This window comes from Pristis pectinata, chromosome 2 (genome assembly GCF_009764475.1).
Source record: "Pristis pectinata isolate sPriPec2 chromosome 2, sPriPec2.1.pri, whole genome shotgun sequence".
Taxonomy (NCBI): Eukaryota; Metazoa; Chordata; class Chondrichthyes; order Rhinopristiformes; family Pristidae; genus Pristis; species Pristis pectinata.
The window spans coordinates 29,387,828-29,404,593 of record NC_067406.1 but is presented as its reverse complement, the minus strand read 5'-3'; the positions used below and the strand labels follow the sequence as shown (position 1 = coordinate 29,404,593).

The 16,766-nt window shown below is 38.6% G+C and overlaps 1 protein-coding gene across 5 annotated transcripts in view; it reads left to right on the top strand.

The window, feature by feature from the left end:
- The window catches only part of LOC127567561 (transcription factor 4-like), a 470,428-nt gene that overhangs the window by 117,689 nt on the left and 335,973 nt on the right, over positions 1-16,766 (top strand). For all 5 annotated transcript variants that reach the window (XM_052010594.1, XM_052010593.1, XM_052010592.1 and 2 more), the window contains 2 exons: positions 5,600-5,661; positions 11,433-11,532. In XM_052010594.1, coding sequence (XP_051866554.1) covers positions 5,600-5,661; positions 11,433-11,532 — 162 coding nt within the window. The remainder of the gene's footprint in view (positions 1-5,599; positions 5,662-11,432; positions 11,533-16,766) is intronic.

Here is a 16,766-nt window from a genome sequence, read left to right as displayed (position 1 = left end):
GTGGAGCAGACTCAATGGGCCAAACGGCCTAATTCTGCTCCTCTATCTTATGGTCAGCTATGACCATAATAAATGGTGGAATAGGCATGTGCAACCAAGTGGAAGCCACTTGCTTCTGTTTCTGTTATTCTTGTGTCATTAATGATTCTAACTGTGGCAGTTAGAATCACTAATGACACAAGAATAACAGAAACAGCTGGTAAAGCTACTGCTTCACAGTGTCAAATACCAGGATTTAATCCTGACCTCTGGTGCTGTCTGCATGTTCTCCATGTGACTGTATGGGTTTCCTCCCATATCCCAAAGACGTGTTACGGCAGGTTAATTGGCCACTGTAAATTGCCCCGAGTCTGTAGGTGAGTGGTAGAATTGGGGTGGGGGGGTGGTATTGATGAGAATAAAACATAGGATTGTGTAAATGGGTAGTTGATGGTCTGTGCAGACTTGGAGGGCCAAAGAGCCTGTATTTCTCTCACCCTATGATTTTGTTGTTCAATAATTCTATTCCACTTGGGATGGGAAAAGGCCTTTATAGCTTAGTTTGATAACTGAGTTACTGGATATTGATGACAAGTGCTGTCAGTTGCATCCCTTTTAGCTTTGATTTTGGGAGCATTTACTTTCAGAAGCACTTTATGAATCGACTTAAGAAAAGTTGCTTCTGATAAGAATCTTACCATCAATATAATCTTGCAACGTAAACTAAGGAGGATTTATTCAGAAACTATTTATGTAAATTTTATGATCAGGAGCTTATTTGACCTTTTTATGTTGGTCCACATAAGAAACGAGGACTTATTAGTCATATGTACATTGAAACACAGTGAAATGCGTCTTTTTGCATTATTGAAAATGTGTTGGGAGCAGTCCTCAAGTGTCGCCATTCTTCCAGTGCCAACATAGCATGCCCACAACTTCTAACCTGAACGTCTTTGGAATGTGGGAGAAAACCAAGCACCCGGAGGAAACCCACGCAGACATGGGGAGAACGTAGAAACCCCTTACAGTCAGTGGTATAGTTGAACCCGGGTGGCTGGCGCTGTAATAGAGTTACACTAACCGCTACAGTTTGCTCAGAACAGAAGAACAACCATTGAGAAATAATTGTACATTTCATTCACAATCTCATTTATGCTTGCAAATCATCACTGGATTCAAGGAAGCAGTGTTCAGAATGGTCCATTCAGTTCATAAAGACAACACATCAATTGGCCATGGCCCAAAATTACAATATTAAATACCTGATCAATTTTGGAGATATTTGTTTGAAGCTCCTGTGGTTCAATACTCAACTTTACATTTCTCAATATTCCTAGTCTTTTATTTTGTCTGCTTCACTTTTCCTTGCTTTTAAATATACAAATGTAAAATGGCTGATTGAAACATCAAAAAGTTTTCATGAAAAGGTCAAGGGCACTGGTCCAACAAATACAGTTAATCCAGCAGTGCCTCAAATTACTTGGTCTCCTTAGAAGTACCTGGAATTTCCTCCTCTTATATTGACTGCTCCAACAATATACCTTGTTACCTTATTCCATAATTAACAACCTTTTTAGCTTCTCTTTTCTTCAAAATTCTTAAATCTTAAAATGTCCTTATCATCACTCTTCACTAAAACACACCCTGACTTCTCAACTACAACTTCATGACTGAATGTCTTCCCTGCCACTGTACTGAAACAGCCCTTAAATCACAAATTGTCTTTCCGAGTCTGTCTGCCTTTGACATGACACTTCTCCACATCCCATCCAAATGGGATGGTGGTTCTAGTCTCCTTCTGTAATCTGGTGGATCATTGCTGGTGGATCCCCTGTAAATGGGGTGTCTTTACACCACCTAACCTAGCCAGGCTCCTATTTGGACACATTGTCACAGGACGCTACCTTCTTAAAAACGTGTGAAATGCCTCATATATGGTAATGACCTGCTATACCTCTCCAAAATCTCCCTCGTCAAGGAAAATTTGAACAGACAAAAGACTGGGAATTTTGAGTATTAAATACGGTGCTGCTTCATTACCATTTTACAGCATTCCTTATTGAAACAAATTCTTCCCTCCCCCCCCCCCCCGCAATGTTCAGAGTATTATTCTTTTTTCTCATTTAATAATCTGATTTATTTGATTAACTGATGGTAGTTTAGATGTAGGTTTGGGTGGAGTATGCGTAGCATATTGTGCAGTCAGCTTGTCCTCAGATGAGGGCAAAATCAAGTTTCCTAAATCATGAAACCATTTAGTGTGTGGTTGACATAAGTTTATGATATCCAAGTTACCAACCAAGAATGAAACAAATGGAATCTGTCAGAATTGTCCAAATTTAAAACAACATTGTTCTATGTTTGTCAGATGAAATGTTTTAAAATAGGTTAAATAGAATTCTGAGTTAAAGAACAGTGGCATAGACTCAGAATTATGTGGTAGGGGAGTGTGGAGATGGCCTTCAATTATAATAAAGACATGGCATTTAAGACAACAGGTTTTTACTGCATTCGCATGGTTTCAGTTTTAATCTCACAAACTATTGTGAGATAACCTCCTGTAATGGCTTTCCTTTCAATGCTAAATGGTGGAAGGAGTGCACCACCTCCCAAGCTATCCACCTGTCCTTCCAACAAGCACCTCCTCTCCCTTTTTGTGGCAGTGTCTTTAGGTGCCACCTCAGAACCCACAGAACTGCAGTGGGAACAATCCATTTTCAAACTTGAGGGACTGTTCAAAAAGATTTAAATGGAAGTGTTGCAATAAGTAATGTGTATACAGGCAGTCCCCGGGTTACGACAGGGTTCTGTTCATAGTCGGAAATGGGGGGGAGAAAGTGTGTGGGAGAGGATCACGGTAACAGTTGTGACAGGAGAGTGTGCAGGCATGGAAAGAGTGGCCACCAGCTGGCCTCAGTAACTCAGTGGGCCAGCGAGTGAGTCTGTTTAGCGATCACAGCTCGGCTTGGCTTAAACTAGCTTCTGATTGTTGCAGCTCGGAGTGAGGAGAAAAGGCACACGGAAATGCCCCGTTCTCATTCGGAAGAAGATGCCTACACTTGCCGCAGCAGATGGCAAGTCTATTCCCGCCAGTCTCCCAACTGCCCATCCGTATGTACAGGGTGTCCACAAGTCAGGCATTGGTAGTCTGGGAAGGACATGTAAATGATGATCAAAGCAAAGAATGTTTTTATTGTTTGGGAGGGAACAAAAACAACTGAATGCTTAAGTGGATGGGATTCTCCTTCAGTTTTATTCTAACCATAGATTTGCCCCTGCTTTTTCTTTTGAGCTAGAAAAAGAAAGTCAATTTACTGAGTTAATTATCCCATCGACAGATATTTAGTATGAAACTGATCACTGTTTGCATTGTCTAATGAAGGGTTCAACCAAAGCATTAACCTGTGTTTCAAATGCTGTTTAACTTGTTCTGCATGTCCAACATTTTCTCTTTGTACTTTTTTTCAGACTGCTTTATAAAAACAGATGTTTTATGATGTGCAGTAAATAAGATCCCAGGATTATTTGAAAGAATTAAATTGTTAAATTGATAGCTAGCAGGGTCAGATTTAATGAATTGTTACAATTAAGTGTCTGGTAAAAACACTGTTTACAACACGTAGTCCTGTAATCACGTTTCTATTGTGTGATTGGATTTTTATTTTGTCCCCAATGTTAAGATGAACAGCAAATTAAATCCTGGGAAACTGAGGTTTTTTGAGACATTAAAAGGATGCAGATGAATTATTGTATTATCATCTGCATCATTGTATGAGGAATTGAGAATGGAGCTGAATACTGTAAGGCACAGTGGTTAGATTCCAGAGGCCTGGATTAACAATTCAGAGACTGGAGTTCAGATCCCACTAGTTGTGGAATTTAAATTCATTATGATTAATAATACCTTTTTTAAGGAAGTAATTTGTAATGTTGTCTATTAAGCTGCAAGGTTTTTGTAAAAGAAAAGTTAGTTCATTAATAACCTTCAAAGCACAGAATCTACCATCTTTACCTGGACTGTATGTCCCTCCAGAGTGCCAGTGTTGAACATTCTGCTTAATCATGTCCTTGCACCTTTATCTTCACCCAAAACAGTCAGGACAAGCTTTGGTTTAGCAACCCATTTAAAGCAACTCTTGATAATGTGCTGTGTTGCGGAATGTCATCTTGCATTATCACTTCAAATTCCTAGCACTGGATTGAAACCCCTGAGTTGAACATCTATACTTATTGCAAGAAAGAACAAACTTTCATTCTGTAACACTTTGTGTTTTTTCAACATTTCCTAAGTGCTTCACAGTGGATTTCTTGTTATCCTAGTTCATAGTACTTTCTCAGCCAAAACCATCATGTATAGAAATAAATGGCAAACCTGTGAAAAAGCTGGAAATCTCAAAAGACATCAGAAATGCTGGAAATCTCAGCAGATGAAGCAGTATTATCTTTGGAGAGAAGAAAATTGTTTTTGGAAAGTAATCCTTTGGTTATAAAGTCTTGTGTGATCACTTCTTAGGCAATCGTTCAGGGTTGAGGATGGCTTTTATGGATGGGAGGGATAGCCTTTACTTATTGCATACTAGTCTGTCATCCTGTGACTGCTGACTGAAAGATTGCTCCAATTGTAGAATAAGTAGATTTTTCATGTTTCATTTCCTCAATCCCCACAGTTTGGTTCTACAGTGTGATGTGTCGCTAGTCTGAGTCCAATGGATTGTCCATTATATGAATTTATTACAAAAACCTTACTGTGTGATTGTTACCTGACTCTGTATTTCTTTTTATTTTGACATTCATTTTCCTCATCCAAATCTCTCTTCACATGTTACCTATGAGGATTGACTGATACTGAACAATATGAAATATCATGAACTAAGATTGAACCTATTAACCATATACACATGGCACAGAAGACCATTTGGCCAATTGTGTGTGTGTGTGTCAAATGAACAATATTCAGCCTATTTCTGCTCTCCAGTATTTGCTCTGTAGATTTATAAGTTGCAACAGTCAACTACTATACAAATACCTAAGAAATATGAGATTTTCTATCACTCTTTCCGGCAGCAAGTCCCAAACCCCCACTACCCTCTAGGTGAAAATAAATTCTCAAGTTGCCTCTAATCCTTCTTTTAAAAAAAATCTCTAACTTCACGTTATTGTCTTTAAGTAATATATGCTTTTCTTAACTGGTGTTCTGTCTCTCTGCAATGTTGGGCCATTGAGCCAAGTGCCATGCTCCTAATGTGACCTGAGATGAGATCACATTGCAAAACAAGCTCTGGATTAAATCTGAAATTCGTAATGTCCTACTTTTAGCTGGGTCCCTTTTTGATGGTTTATTTTGGAAAATATTCTGTGTACAATAAATTAAAACAAAATAAACACAGTCAGCTTAAAGTACAATCATAGTTAATTTGAAATCATAACTTGAAAGATCTGTATTAAGGAGCAGGTATCACAGTCATTGGCTTGTAAGTTTATAGAAACCCAGTTTTTCCATAGATTGTTGACCTGAACTATAAAATAGAACAAAGGTTTTGGGGAAAAGTGTTATTTGGATATCACTATATTTAGCATAATCCAAGGAGCTAATGTGGATATCTCTTTATCTTGCATTTAGGTCTGGAAGACAGGACAAGCTCTGGATCTTGGGGAGCCGGGGGTCATCCCAGCCCTTCCAGGGTAAGATGTAGCATATTACCCTGAACCTCATCAATTTGTTTAGTGCTTATTGGTATTCTTAAGCTAATTTAACTCAGAGGGATCTTTATAAAATTCAAACTTCAAAATACTTGGAGATATTACAAATTTGTTGATTATATTTTTACAAATTTAGTGTTTAGTCCTCGAGTAATACAGAAGGGAAACTGATCTTTAAGTCAAATCTGTCAATGTTGACCAAGATGTTTATCTGAACTAGTCCCATTTGCCTGTGTTTGGCCCATATGCCTCTAAACCTTTTCTATCCATGTACCTGTCTCAATGTCTTTAAACATTATATTTGTATCTGCCTCTACAGCTTCCTCTGGCAACTTGCCACCATATACTCACCACCCTCTGTGAAAAAGTTTCCCTTCTGGTCCCTTTTAAATATTTCCCCTCTCGTCTTAAATCTATGTCTTATAGTTTTAGATTCCCCTACGCTGGGAAAAAAAGTATGGCCATCCACCTTATCTATGTCCCTCATGATTTTAAGAACCTCTGTATACTGTATACCTCAGGCATAACAAGTTTTAGCTTATCCAGCCTCCTTATAATTCAGTCCTAGTTACATCCTTGTGAATATTTTTTGCACCCTTTCCAGCTGGTCTTATCAATTTCTAGCTTAGTTTAGCATACCACAGTTGTTAAGTGCGTATTGCATATAATTGCCAATAAACCTATAGGATAGATCAATTCATTTCCTTTCACACAAAGCAGTACAATTGCATGAGCTTAATTGATGATCTTGAATGTCAGCAATGGCACTAATGTTTCATGCTGGTGTTGCAGCTCAGAGTGTTTCCTTGAATTGGGGTTGGAGACAAAATGTTTGCTAGGTGCTTTGCAGATCATTGAACAGTTCCCCCAGATATGTAATTACCATCTTTTTGATGTATTACAGCAACAACACACTTTATATAGCTTTGCGATGTTCTAAGTACCTCAGCGTAATTGGAGAAAAAAAAGTTTCCCTTGTCCCTGTTTCTTCCCCCACTTGCATCTTTTGGTTTCATGATTGAATACCCATGTAATGCAGCTGAGCCAAAGGAAAGAAATAATTTAAGGAGTTCTTAAGGTGGAATGGTTAAATTATTGAATTATGGCCAGTAATGAAGGATGAGGGAAATAGGAGTTGCATAGGAAGCTAGTATTGGAGGAACATTGTTCTTGGTGTGTTTGAACTAAGAACCACCCACCAGATTCCTCTGCTGCTTGACAATGAGCCAATTTCACAAGTATTGTTTTATTTTCAAACTATGGGTTTCCAGCCTCTAAAAAAGATTTCTTTGTAGCACTTTGAAGAATGCATTCTAGGAGTTTTAATTGAAGTCTTTTTGTAAACACAAAACTGGGAAAATCTCTGAAAAGGCATTGATCTAAAATGTTAACTTTGCTTCCACTCTTCACAGATGCAATCTTGTTGAGGATTTTCAGCATTTTCTGTTTTTATTTCAGATCTCCAGCATCTGCAGTATCTTGCTTAAGGTTGCAAACAGTCTGACTCAGCCTCAAACGGTTGTTGGAGAGGGATGAGGTTGTTGGCTTTGGAACAGTCTGGGTGACTAACATATAGTTTGATAAAACTTTTGCCCACTTAGTACTGACTGCCATATAAGCAGTCTGACAATTTAGAGTTAGTGGAGGAGTTCAAGGACGTGGTGTCAAAATAGTGCCGGGAACATGTGTTTCAGATCATGATTAAAAAATGCAGTGTGTAGGAGAGAAGTGAGAGGGAGCAAGGATGAATTTTAGGGAGACACCAGGGGTACCAGTGCAGGAGCAGGAATTGAGGATGTGACAGGTCATTGTCTGATTGCAATTAGATAGACAAGAACTAAGATGTGTCCATCCAACTTGGGCAGTGGTAGAGTGGAGGATGGCGTGAGCAACTATGTTAAAGGTAGAAGACAAGCCAAGGAGGACAGACTACTATTGCAAGGACCATCTTCCAATTATTTTCACTAGCAGTAACGTTAGGCTGATTAACTTGTTGTTTCCAGATGTATCCCCCTTATATGGTTGCCATTTCTGATAATTCCTGAGAGAATTGAGCTTTGACAAGCACAATCAAAATTTTTGAAATTTGTGTGGGTTATTTCTACCGAACCATCTCAGTTGGTCTCGACTTTTTAAAAATGTTGTGAAGAGCAAACCTGCCACCCAAAACCTTTCCCAAGACAACAGCTCCATCCTTCCCCCTTGCAACTGTCTGAAGCCTAATCAGACTATTTACAACCTTAAGCCAAATACTGCATATGTTGGAGATCAGAAATAAAAACAGAAAATACTGGAAATACTCCAAGTTAGCCAGCATCTATGGTGAGTGGAAACAGAAATTAACTTTTTGGTTGATGACTTTTATCAGAACTTTTCCCAGTTCTGTGATTATAAACATCTGTATAACAATGCTTAGAAGGCATTCTATTAAGTGCAGCAGCAAAGTCTTGATAAGAGGCTGGAAACCCATGGGATTAATTAAAGAAGTGCGACAGTTACAAAACTGGCTCATTGATGGAAAGCAAAGCAACCTGTGAATGGATGTTTTGCAGACTGGGGTGCTGGACAATGATGTTGACCAAAGGTCATTTTGGGTCCATCACTGCTTTTTACAAATAACATAGGAGGCAGAGTTACGAAGTTTGAAGACAATTAAAAATATGCCAAAGTAATTAGTGATGCAGGTAAATATACATTTCAGAATGACATGGATAGTATATTAAAACAGGCAGAGGTGTGGCAGATAGAATTAATGTGAAATGATGCCCTCTGCAATCAGGACATGTAAGAATAGTACATGGCACAATTTTGAAAAGTTTAGTTGATCAGAGAAGATCTTGGTGCCTATATTAACAAATTTCTTAATGTTGCCATGGCAAGTTGATAAGATGATGAAAAATGCATATAGGATTTTAGATTTAGCACAGAATGGACTATAAAAACAAAGAAATCATGGCAGAACCTTACAGTTTTCGGATATCGAGGAGAGGTCTGTGCATCACACTTGAGAAAAAATGTAAAGGTCTCAGAGATGTGTTTTTAAAACGTATAGTTATAACATTTTGTTACATAAGATGAAGAGAGGTTGGAAAAGTTCAGCCTGTGGAACAGGGGAGGTTAAGTGATCATCTAATAGATATTTTTGAGATATTGAGAGGTTTCAATGGAGTAGATGGTGAATAACTTTTTTTTCTTGCAGTTAGGTCAGTAACAAGAGATAAAATTAAAAATCAGTTGGAAGAATTCCCAAAGGGAGGTGAATTTTTTTATTTGGACGTTTGCTAGTATCTGAGATGGTGCCAGCTGATTCCATGATTTATTTAAAAGGAAACTTAAGTGTTTAAAGATGAAGAACCTATGGGGCTATAAGAAAAAAGCAGAGCGAGGCTGAACACAGAATATTTTCTTAGACGAATGACTGGATGGTGTGGACGAACAAAGGAATTATGGTGTTTGTGCATACATATCCCTGAATGCTAATTCACAGGTATAAAAAGTAAAATGTTAACATTAGCCTTTAGAGTGTTGGAATACAAATGAAAGTAAGTTATCCCATGGTTGTATAAAGCTTTAGTTAGATTGTGTCTGGGGTACTTTGTCCAGAGTCCTGCTTATTGAATCTGTGAAAGGTGCTATTGGTCCTGGAGGGAATGCAGTGCAACTTCATCACAATGATATAGAGACTAAACCTTGGGCTAAAACCGCTTTTCAATCCATCTTTCTTGAAAGTTTTACTAACAAAAAAATTAATTTCAGAATTTAAAATTGCTATTGACCTAAATATACAATCATTTTTTGGGAGGGTGATGTAGTGTGGGCAGTGGTGAGATGCCAGCTGTGATTGAGTCTGGTGGGATGGAGAACAAGTTCCAGACTTTAGCTTGGTGCTAAGAAAGGATTAAGTTTTGAGGACAAAGTTGCACGGCCGAGGTTGTGCTACCTTGTGTATAGAAGGTTAAGTGTTGGTCCTCCAATTAGATTATTTAAAATGATAGAAGGATTTAACAGTGCTCATACAAAGGAAATATTTGCTTAGAGAATTCAGAATGAGAGGACATAAACTTAAAATTTGTGTGAGCTGGACACTTAAGAGAAGCACCAGCACCTAAAGGTCAGTTGAAATCTTTCCCTATTTCTCCACCCCACTCCCCACCTTTCACGAGAACAAAACAGTTAAGCCTGGACCAGTTGTGGTTTTGAAGACTGCAGTAGAATGTTATTGGTTAAAGCTGTCAGAGAATGTGGAATGATGGGTGTTTATAGATCAGCCAAGAGTTAACTGAGTTGCAGAATATGTTTCAGGAGCTGAATAGACTATTCCTGTTTTGATGTTCTCTAGTACCTAGAATTCAGCAAATCATTTGAATCTGTCAATTAAAGCCTTTGAATCTGTTGTTGTGCACCTCTTTCCCCTCTGCTCCCCTCCCCAATGTTAAATGTCATGATTAATGCAGCTGGAAAATTGGAATAATCTCCACCCCTTCATCCAGCACTCTAACCCCCTTGTGTCTTGTTTCCTGGTGTCATTGATATTTATTTATTCAACAGCTTTGCTTTGAGTCCTCATTTCACCCATAGGAAATGAGCCACAAATAGTGTTTATGTTGCTTTGGTTTCTCCCCCTCCACCACCAACTCTTCCCCCCCCCCCCCCCCCCCAACAAGTCACTCTCCCCTTCTCTTGAACACTTCCATGACAGGGTTCCTATTTTAATTGTCCTCTCTCCACTGTGCTTATCCTTCCAGACTCTATGAACTGTGCTTGTTCCCTGAAGTGTTGAATAGTTCACTATTTCCCCTTTAAGTGTTAAGTTTTTCAGCTTCAGCAGTGTGAGTTGGTGACACTTCTACAGATGTGTTTGCTTGACTCGGCATCCGGTGCTTGTGAGTCCCATGTCTTGCAGGAATGATGATTGACCTTGGAATTCCTGAACTAAGGAAAGGAAAACTGGCCTGTATTCCCTTTCCTGATTGTTGCTTGATGACCCCAGTGGGATGTGTATTGGCTATGGACAGGATTGTATTTATCTGTGATGCCTGATGTTGCTAAATCATAAAGACCCTGTGTCGTGACTTATTAATGATGAAGACGTGGTTAAAGTTAAGGAGCACATGTGGAACCACATCTCAGCAAAAAAAAATCTATAGATTTTTATCTCAGGATGGGGAGAAAAATTGGCAGAGAAAGATTGCTGATCAAGTAATCTGTGCATACACAGTTGTTTGAAAATTGCAAATTACAATTTCTACATCTGGATGCAAACTATTTGCTCCGCTCCAGATGGTCTGTACAGATCAACAAGCGGAAAGTGTCTTTAATGATCTGGCAGTATTTTGTTACTTTTGCTCCTATTTCTGTTGGAGAGGCACCAAATACTCCTTTTCAGGTGTTTTGACACCCCAGGAGCATGGTAATAATAAGTACAGCATTCTTTTGATGCAACGTATAAAAAGATACATATTATTGATACTGCACATTCTGGAAGGGAGGGAGAATTGACTGAAGATCTTTGGGTCCAGAGCCACTCCAGTGCCTGTGTCACACTTGTAACATTGTTCTGACTGACTCATTATATCACTTAGCAGTGTGTCTCTGCACACATACACATTTACAATAATAATAACTTGTGCGGATGTTGGTGGGTCCTTTTTTAAAAACCAAAATATTTAAATATAAAAAGTCACCCATCCTGAGTACTTTCTGAACATGCTATAATGTCAAGTCATACTAATGTGTAATACAATGTCTTGTAGAACTATGCTGATGGAGTGCATTATGAACAAGTGACCAACAGGGAACTTGGATCACATGACAACCTATCTACGTCCTCATTCATGAATTCTCGACTCGTAGGTATGTCCTAGAGCAATGTGTTTGTGTAAGAATCGTAACTTTGCTAATTTGAAGTGTGCTTGCCAGCTATTATTCCTGTTATTTATCTCTAGCCTTTAAATTCTAAAGTTATAGGTGGAGTGCAGATGAATATTAGAAGTAAGTTCATTGTACTTTTTAGGAAATAGAACCAGAGCCTGAAAAACAAAGAGCAGAACTGATTTAGATGAAGTCAGTGGGATAGCGATGGATAAAGGGATCCTATTCAATTCTTATGATGTGGGCGACATACTTTCCTCCACCATCTTCACATTCCACCCCACTTCAAAATTATCCAGGTGCTTCTCCCCAATTTGATCAGAATGGATGTACCTTGCAAAACCTACAAGCTGTCCACCTATGTTTTTCTTCTTGATGAGATGTTGACAGCCGAGGGAAGTTGAAGCATCTTCAGAATTAGTAATGCAGCCAAGAAACTTCAATAAATAATCATGAAGCATTTGCTCCTATATATAGTTTGAAAATGTATGACTATAGGATGCAGAGGTGTGTTATTAATTTTTAAGTAGATGTGCAGATTATGATGTGCATTTCACCAAAATGTAAGGCTTTCTACTGCTCTCACACTGAAGAACAAATGTAGTATGACATTGTTTGCTAACTTTGCTTTGGGTATAATGCATACAATATTGAAATTTGATAGTATAATGTCAGTTTCTACATATAATGTTCATGCTTCCATTTGTTAATGTTCTTGTGCTATCCAGGAAGAGCATGAAGTGTGATGGCATTTTATTTTTAAAACCACACATGCACAAAATATACAGTTTAGTATATGATGCGATTGATTGAATGGTGGTACACTTGTAGAGTAGGGGAGGAAATAACACGACAGAATTCTCTGAAGAGGAGACGGAATGGAATAAATCTGAAAATTCGTTGTTTTAGAGGTTTCAGGTTTATTCCATTCAGTAACTTCTGATTTTGTTGTGACCTGTAAATTTTCTTTGGCAGTTGACTTCATACAATTCACATGTGCCAGGCCTGTCAGATTGGTCTAGTGGACATAATGTATGTGTGAGCCTTGGCAACGAACAGCAGCGTGCTTTCTGACAATGGGGAGCACGGCCAGACCCAGTCACGTCCTCACCTATATTGCTTGATAACAATCAGGATCAAGAACAAAGCTGTTATTTATTTCCCCTAACTAATGAGAGCTGAAGCTAATTGCAGCAGCCTTTCCACCATTCTGGCTGAGATCCTCTGACAGTGCACAAAGGGGTTTGAATCCAGTATTATTCTATTCTGTAAGGTTTTGCTGTTCACTGGATAGACATGTTAAGTCACTGTAGGAGAGCTGCCTTCTCAAAGCATTTATTCTTGGGATAAGTCTGGCTTTTGTCTCACAAACTACCTGGAATAAAGGTTTTACTTTTATGAAAATGGTGGCATTTTTAAAAGATGCATCGTTTAATACTTCTCATTTTAAATTTTTTTAGCTATTTTACTTGTATTATTTGTGAGGAGTAACTCCATGTGATGCCTCCTGTGCATGGATCAGGAAATTTATTCCCTGTGTTAGAGAATTTCTATTTAGGACCTATATTCCTGTGAATCATTTGCATTTGGAGGTGAACATAGTGCACTCAACATTAGCAAGAATTGGCTGCAACCAAAGAAGTAATTATCAAGCAAAAATGACTGTGCTCTTATACAATTAAAAAAAACTGGTGGGCTAAATGCCAAATGCTTAGGAAGGTAGGCAAGTTTCTCCCCACCCCCTCCAACAAACACCCAGATTGATGATAAAAGTATTAAAAACTACCTTTAACTCAGCATTTTAAAATTTTACTCCACAGGAAATTGTTTCATTTTATCTTTCAAGTCACGTTCACATTCATTTGTGATTATGTATCTTCGCTTATGAAATAGATTTTGTGGTGACTTCTGCATAATATCTATTTCTCATACAATTGCAGAAAATATAGAGCATTGAAGGGCCATTTGGCCTGAGCAAATATGTATTGGTGTTTATGTGCACAGGTTAATTAAGGACAGTCTGCATTGATTTATTAAGGGAAGGTTCTGTCTGTGTAACTTGATTGAATGCTTGAAGAGTTAACAAGGCTTAATGAGAGTAGCACATTTGATATGGTATAATGGATATTAGCAAACTGGCCCACAATGTCTGCACTGAATACGATGCTGAATTAAACTAATTCTCTTCTGCTTGTACATGATCCACATCCCTTCATTTCTTGCATATTCACTTGTCTAACTAACAGCCTCTTGACCACTATTATCGTATCTGTTTCCACTACTCCCCCTGGCAGCCCATTCCAGGCACCTACCACTCTGCTTTTAAATAAAAAACTTGCCCCGCACATCTTTGAACATTCCTTCTCTCACCTCAAATGCAGGTCCTCTAGTCCTACCCTGGGAAAAAGATTCTGACTGTCTACTCTATCTATGCCTCTCAATCTCATAAAATTATCAGGTCTCTCATCAGCCTCTGACGCTTCAGAGAAAACAACCCCAGTTTGTCCAACCTCTCCTTATAGTTCATACCGTCTAGTCCAGGCAGCATCTGGTGAACCTCTTCTGAACCCTCTCTAAAACTTCAACATCCTTCCTGTAATGGGTGACCAGAACTCTCAGGGTAAATTGATCAGCAAAGTTAAAGGTCCATGGAATGAAAGAGAAAGTGGGAGAGGGTGAAAGGTAATGGTCAACAGGAGGTTTTAGTGAATGGAGGGCTGTATTGGTGGTGATTTTCTGTGTTCAATGCTGAGCTCTTTGCTTTCTTGTGGTGTACATTGATGATATGGACTTAAAAATGGAGACCTGAAGAAAAACTTTTTTATAATACCAAAATTGGCAGTTGGTTGACGTTGTAGGCTACATGAATTGTCAGTATATAGGTCTGGTGAGCCTGTGCAGCAAATGCAAATTGGTTAGAAAAAGCATGAGGTGATGCATTTGGAGAGAGTAAACAAGATAAGGGAATACATAATAAATGGTATGTAGCTAAGCTGAAGAACATCTGGGTATTGGACTGCATGTTGACAGATCTTTTGAAAGCAGTTGATTGGTAGATGAGGTGATTAAGAAAGTATATGAGATGTTTGCCTTTATTGGCCAAGGCATAGAGTAAATAACCAGGGAGATCAAGCTAAAACTGCATAAAACACAAGGTAAGCCACAACTACTGAACATAATTATGCTTGTTACAGGAAGGATTTAGCAGCACAAGAGAGGGTACAGAGAAGATTCCAGAGTTCGTTGCTAGGGCTAGAAAATATTTAAATGAGAGACCAGTGGGAGCAAATGGCTGCAAACACCACTGCCTCTGCCATACACGTCTATGATTCAAGCCTTTTCCTGTCTTTTTCTATCAGCATTCATCCCTATTCTTTATATGCTAATCTGCCTGCCTTTGTGAATTTAGTTATTGATTAAAGTTATTGATTACATTACATTACATCTATGGAGGAAAATAAATAGCCGACGTTTTGTGCCGAGACCCTTCATCAGGTCTTGGTCTGAAACGTCGACTGTTTAACTTCCCTCCATAGATGCTACCTGAGTTGCTGAGTTCCTCCAGCACTTCCTTGTGTCTCCATGTAGACATCTTAATCTACAGGTTGCCATGAAGTTTAACTTGGGATATCCCCACCATGACAGAAATGAAATTATAAATCACAATGACATTCAATCACTTTGGGGAAACCCTAGTCTGTATGTGATGAGTGTCACCTTTTCTGCATCAATAATCTAACCCTTTGGAAGAAGAGGCTGCCAATTTTACTCCTATTGAAGGAATAGGATCTTAAGGCAACTGGAACATTATAAAGACATGTTCCTCATAAATAGACGTGGCAAAATCTGATGTGTTTCTTTGCTTGTCATTAATGAAAGCAGCCTTAAGAATCTGAAAGTTGGTTATCGTGAGCAATGTGGTTCTGGTTTGGGTGACAAACTGTAAGGTGGTGTAGTTTTGCTTTAAGTGTGCAAATCTGTCCTGATTATGTCATCCTGATTGTAATTTTTACCTGGTGCCTCAGCAGGAAATCTGGCATTAATACTTTGCCAGGCCAACCTGGTATCAAGTGCATCCCAAACCAGAAGAGTTCCAAGAAAACTAGTTTTATTTTTAAAAACTCTGCTTTGTTGTTAGGGTGAAGCAAGTTTGTTTCTGGGACTTAGTAGGAGTTCTTGGGCTCCTTGTCCTGGTGACCACGTGTTCTCATCTGACTACCAATGATGAGTTACTTGTGACAGCATCCAGCCACTTGGAGTCCTGCTCTTGTTCATCATTCAGTTTGGTCTTTAACTGATTTTGAATGAGAATTGTACAACTAGTATTCATACCTCAAAATATTTAGGGGTTTGATACCTTTATCCCTACATTGTGCTCTTGCTGCTCCATTCAAACTAAAGTTAATGAGTCTGTTTTGATCAATTTTGGGACCCACAGATCAGGAATATACAAGTGTCAGCAACTGATGTGCTGAGCTATCTGATTTCAGCTGGAGCAATATTACAATAAAAACTTGCAATCATATAGTCTCTTCAAAGTAGGAAAACATTCCAAAGCAGGAACTATAATGTCACAGAAGGTAGCGAGGTTTTTGTGTTTGTGAGGGGGGAAATACAGATGTATGAACATGTACACGTATTAATATCTGAAGGACAGAATTGGGGTTTTGGATTGAAGACCTCATTGTTGAATAGCTTTCTAACTTTCTTGGACTTCCATTAAGGATAACTTGGGTGAGGTCTTACTGTATCATGAGCCATTGCCTTCAGGAGAGAAAGAACAAGGAAATTGGTGGGTTAGGGGATGTGTGGGATGAAAGGGTGGGAAAATATTCAAAATTTTTCTGTTATTTTGCATCTTTATATTGGACATGGTTGCATAGTGGGTATGTTATTTCACTGCATTGCAGACACCTGAATTAATTATCTGGTGATGTGTTAAAGTGCTACATTGGCAACTGGGAAATTTAAATTCAGTTAATTAAATAACTTTGGAATAAAAACTGAAATCAATAACAAAGACCATGAAACTACCTGGCTGGTATAAAGGCCCAAATGTTACACTTGTATCTTTTAGAGAAGGAAATCATTTGTCCTTGTGCAGTTTGGTCTATGTGACTTTAGACGCACAACAATGTGCTTGATCTTAAGTGCCTTCTTCAGTAGCTTAGCTGATTGCCTCCCCCCTCCCCACAGACAATAAGTGCTGGCCTTGC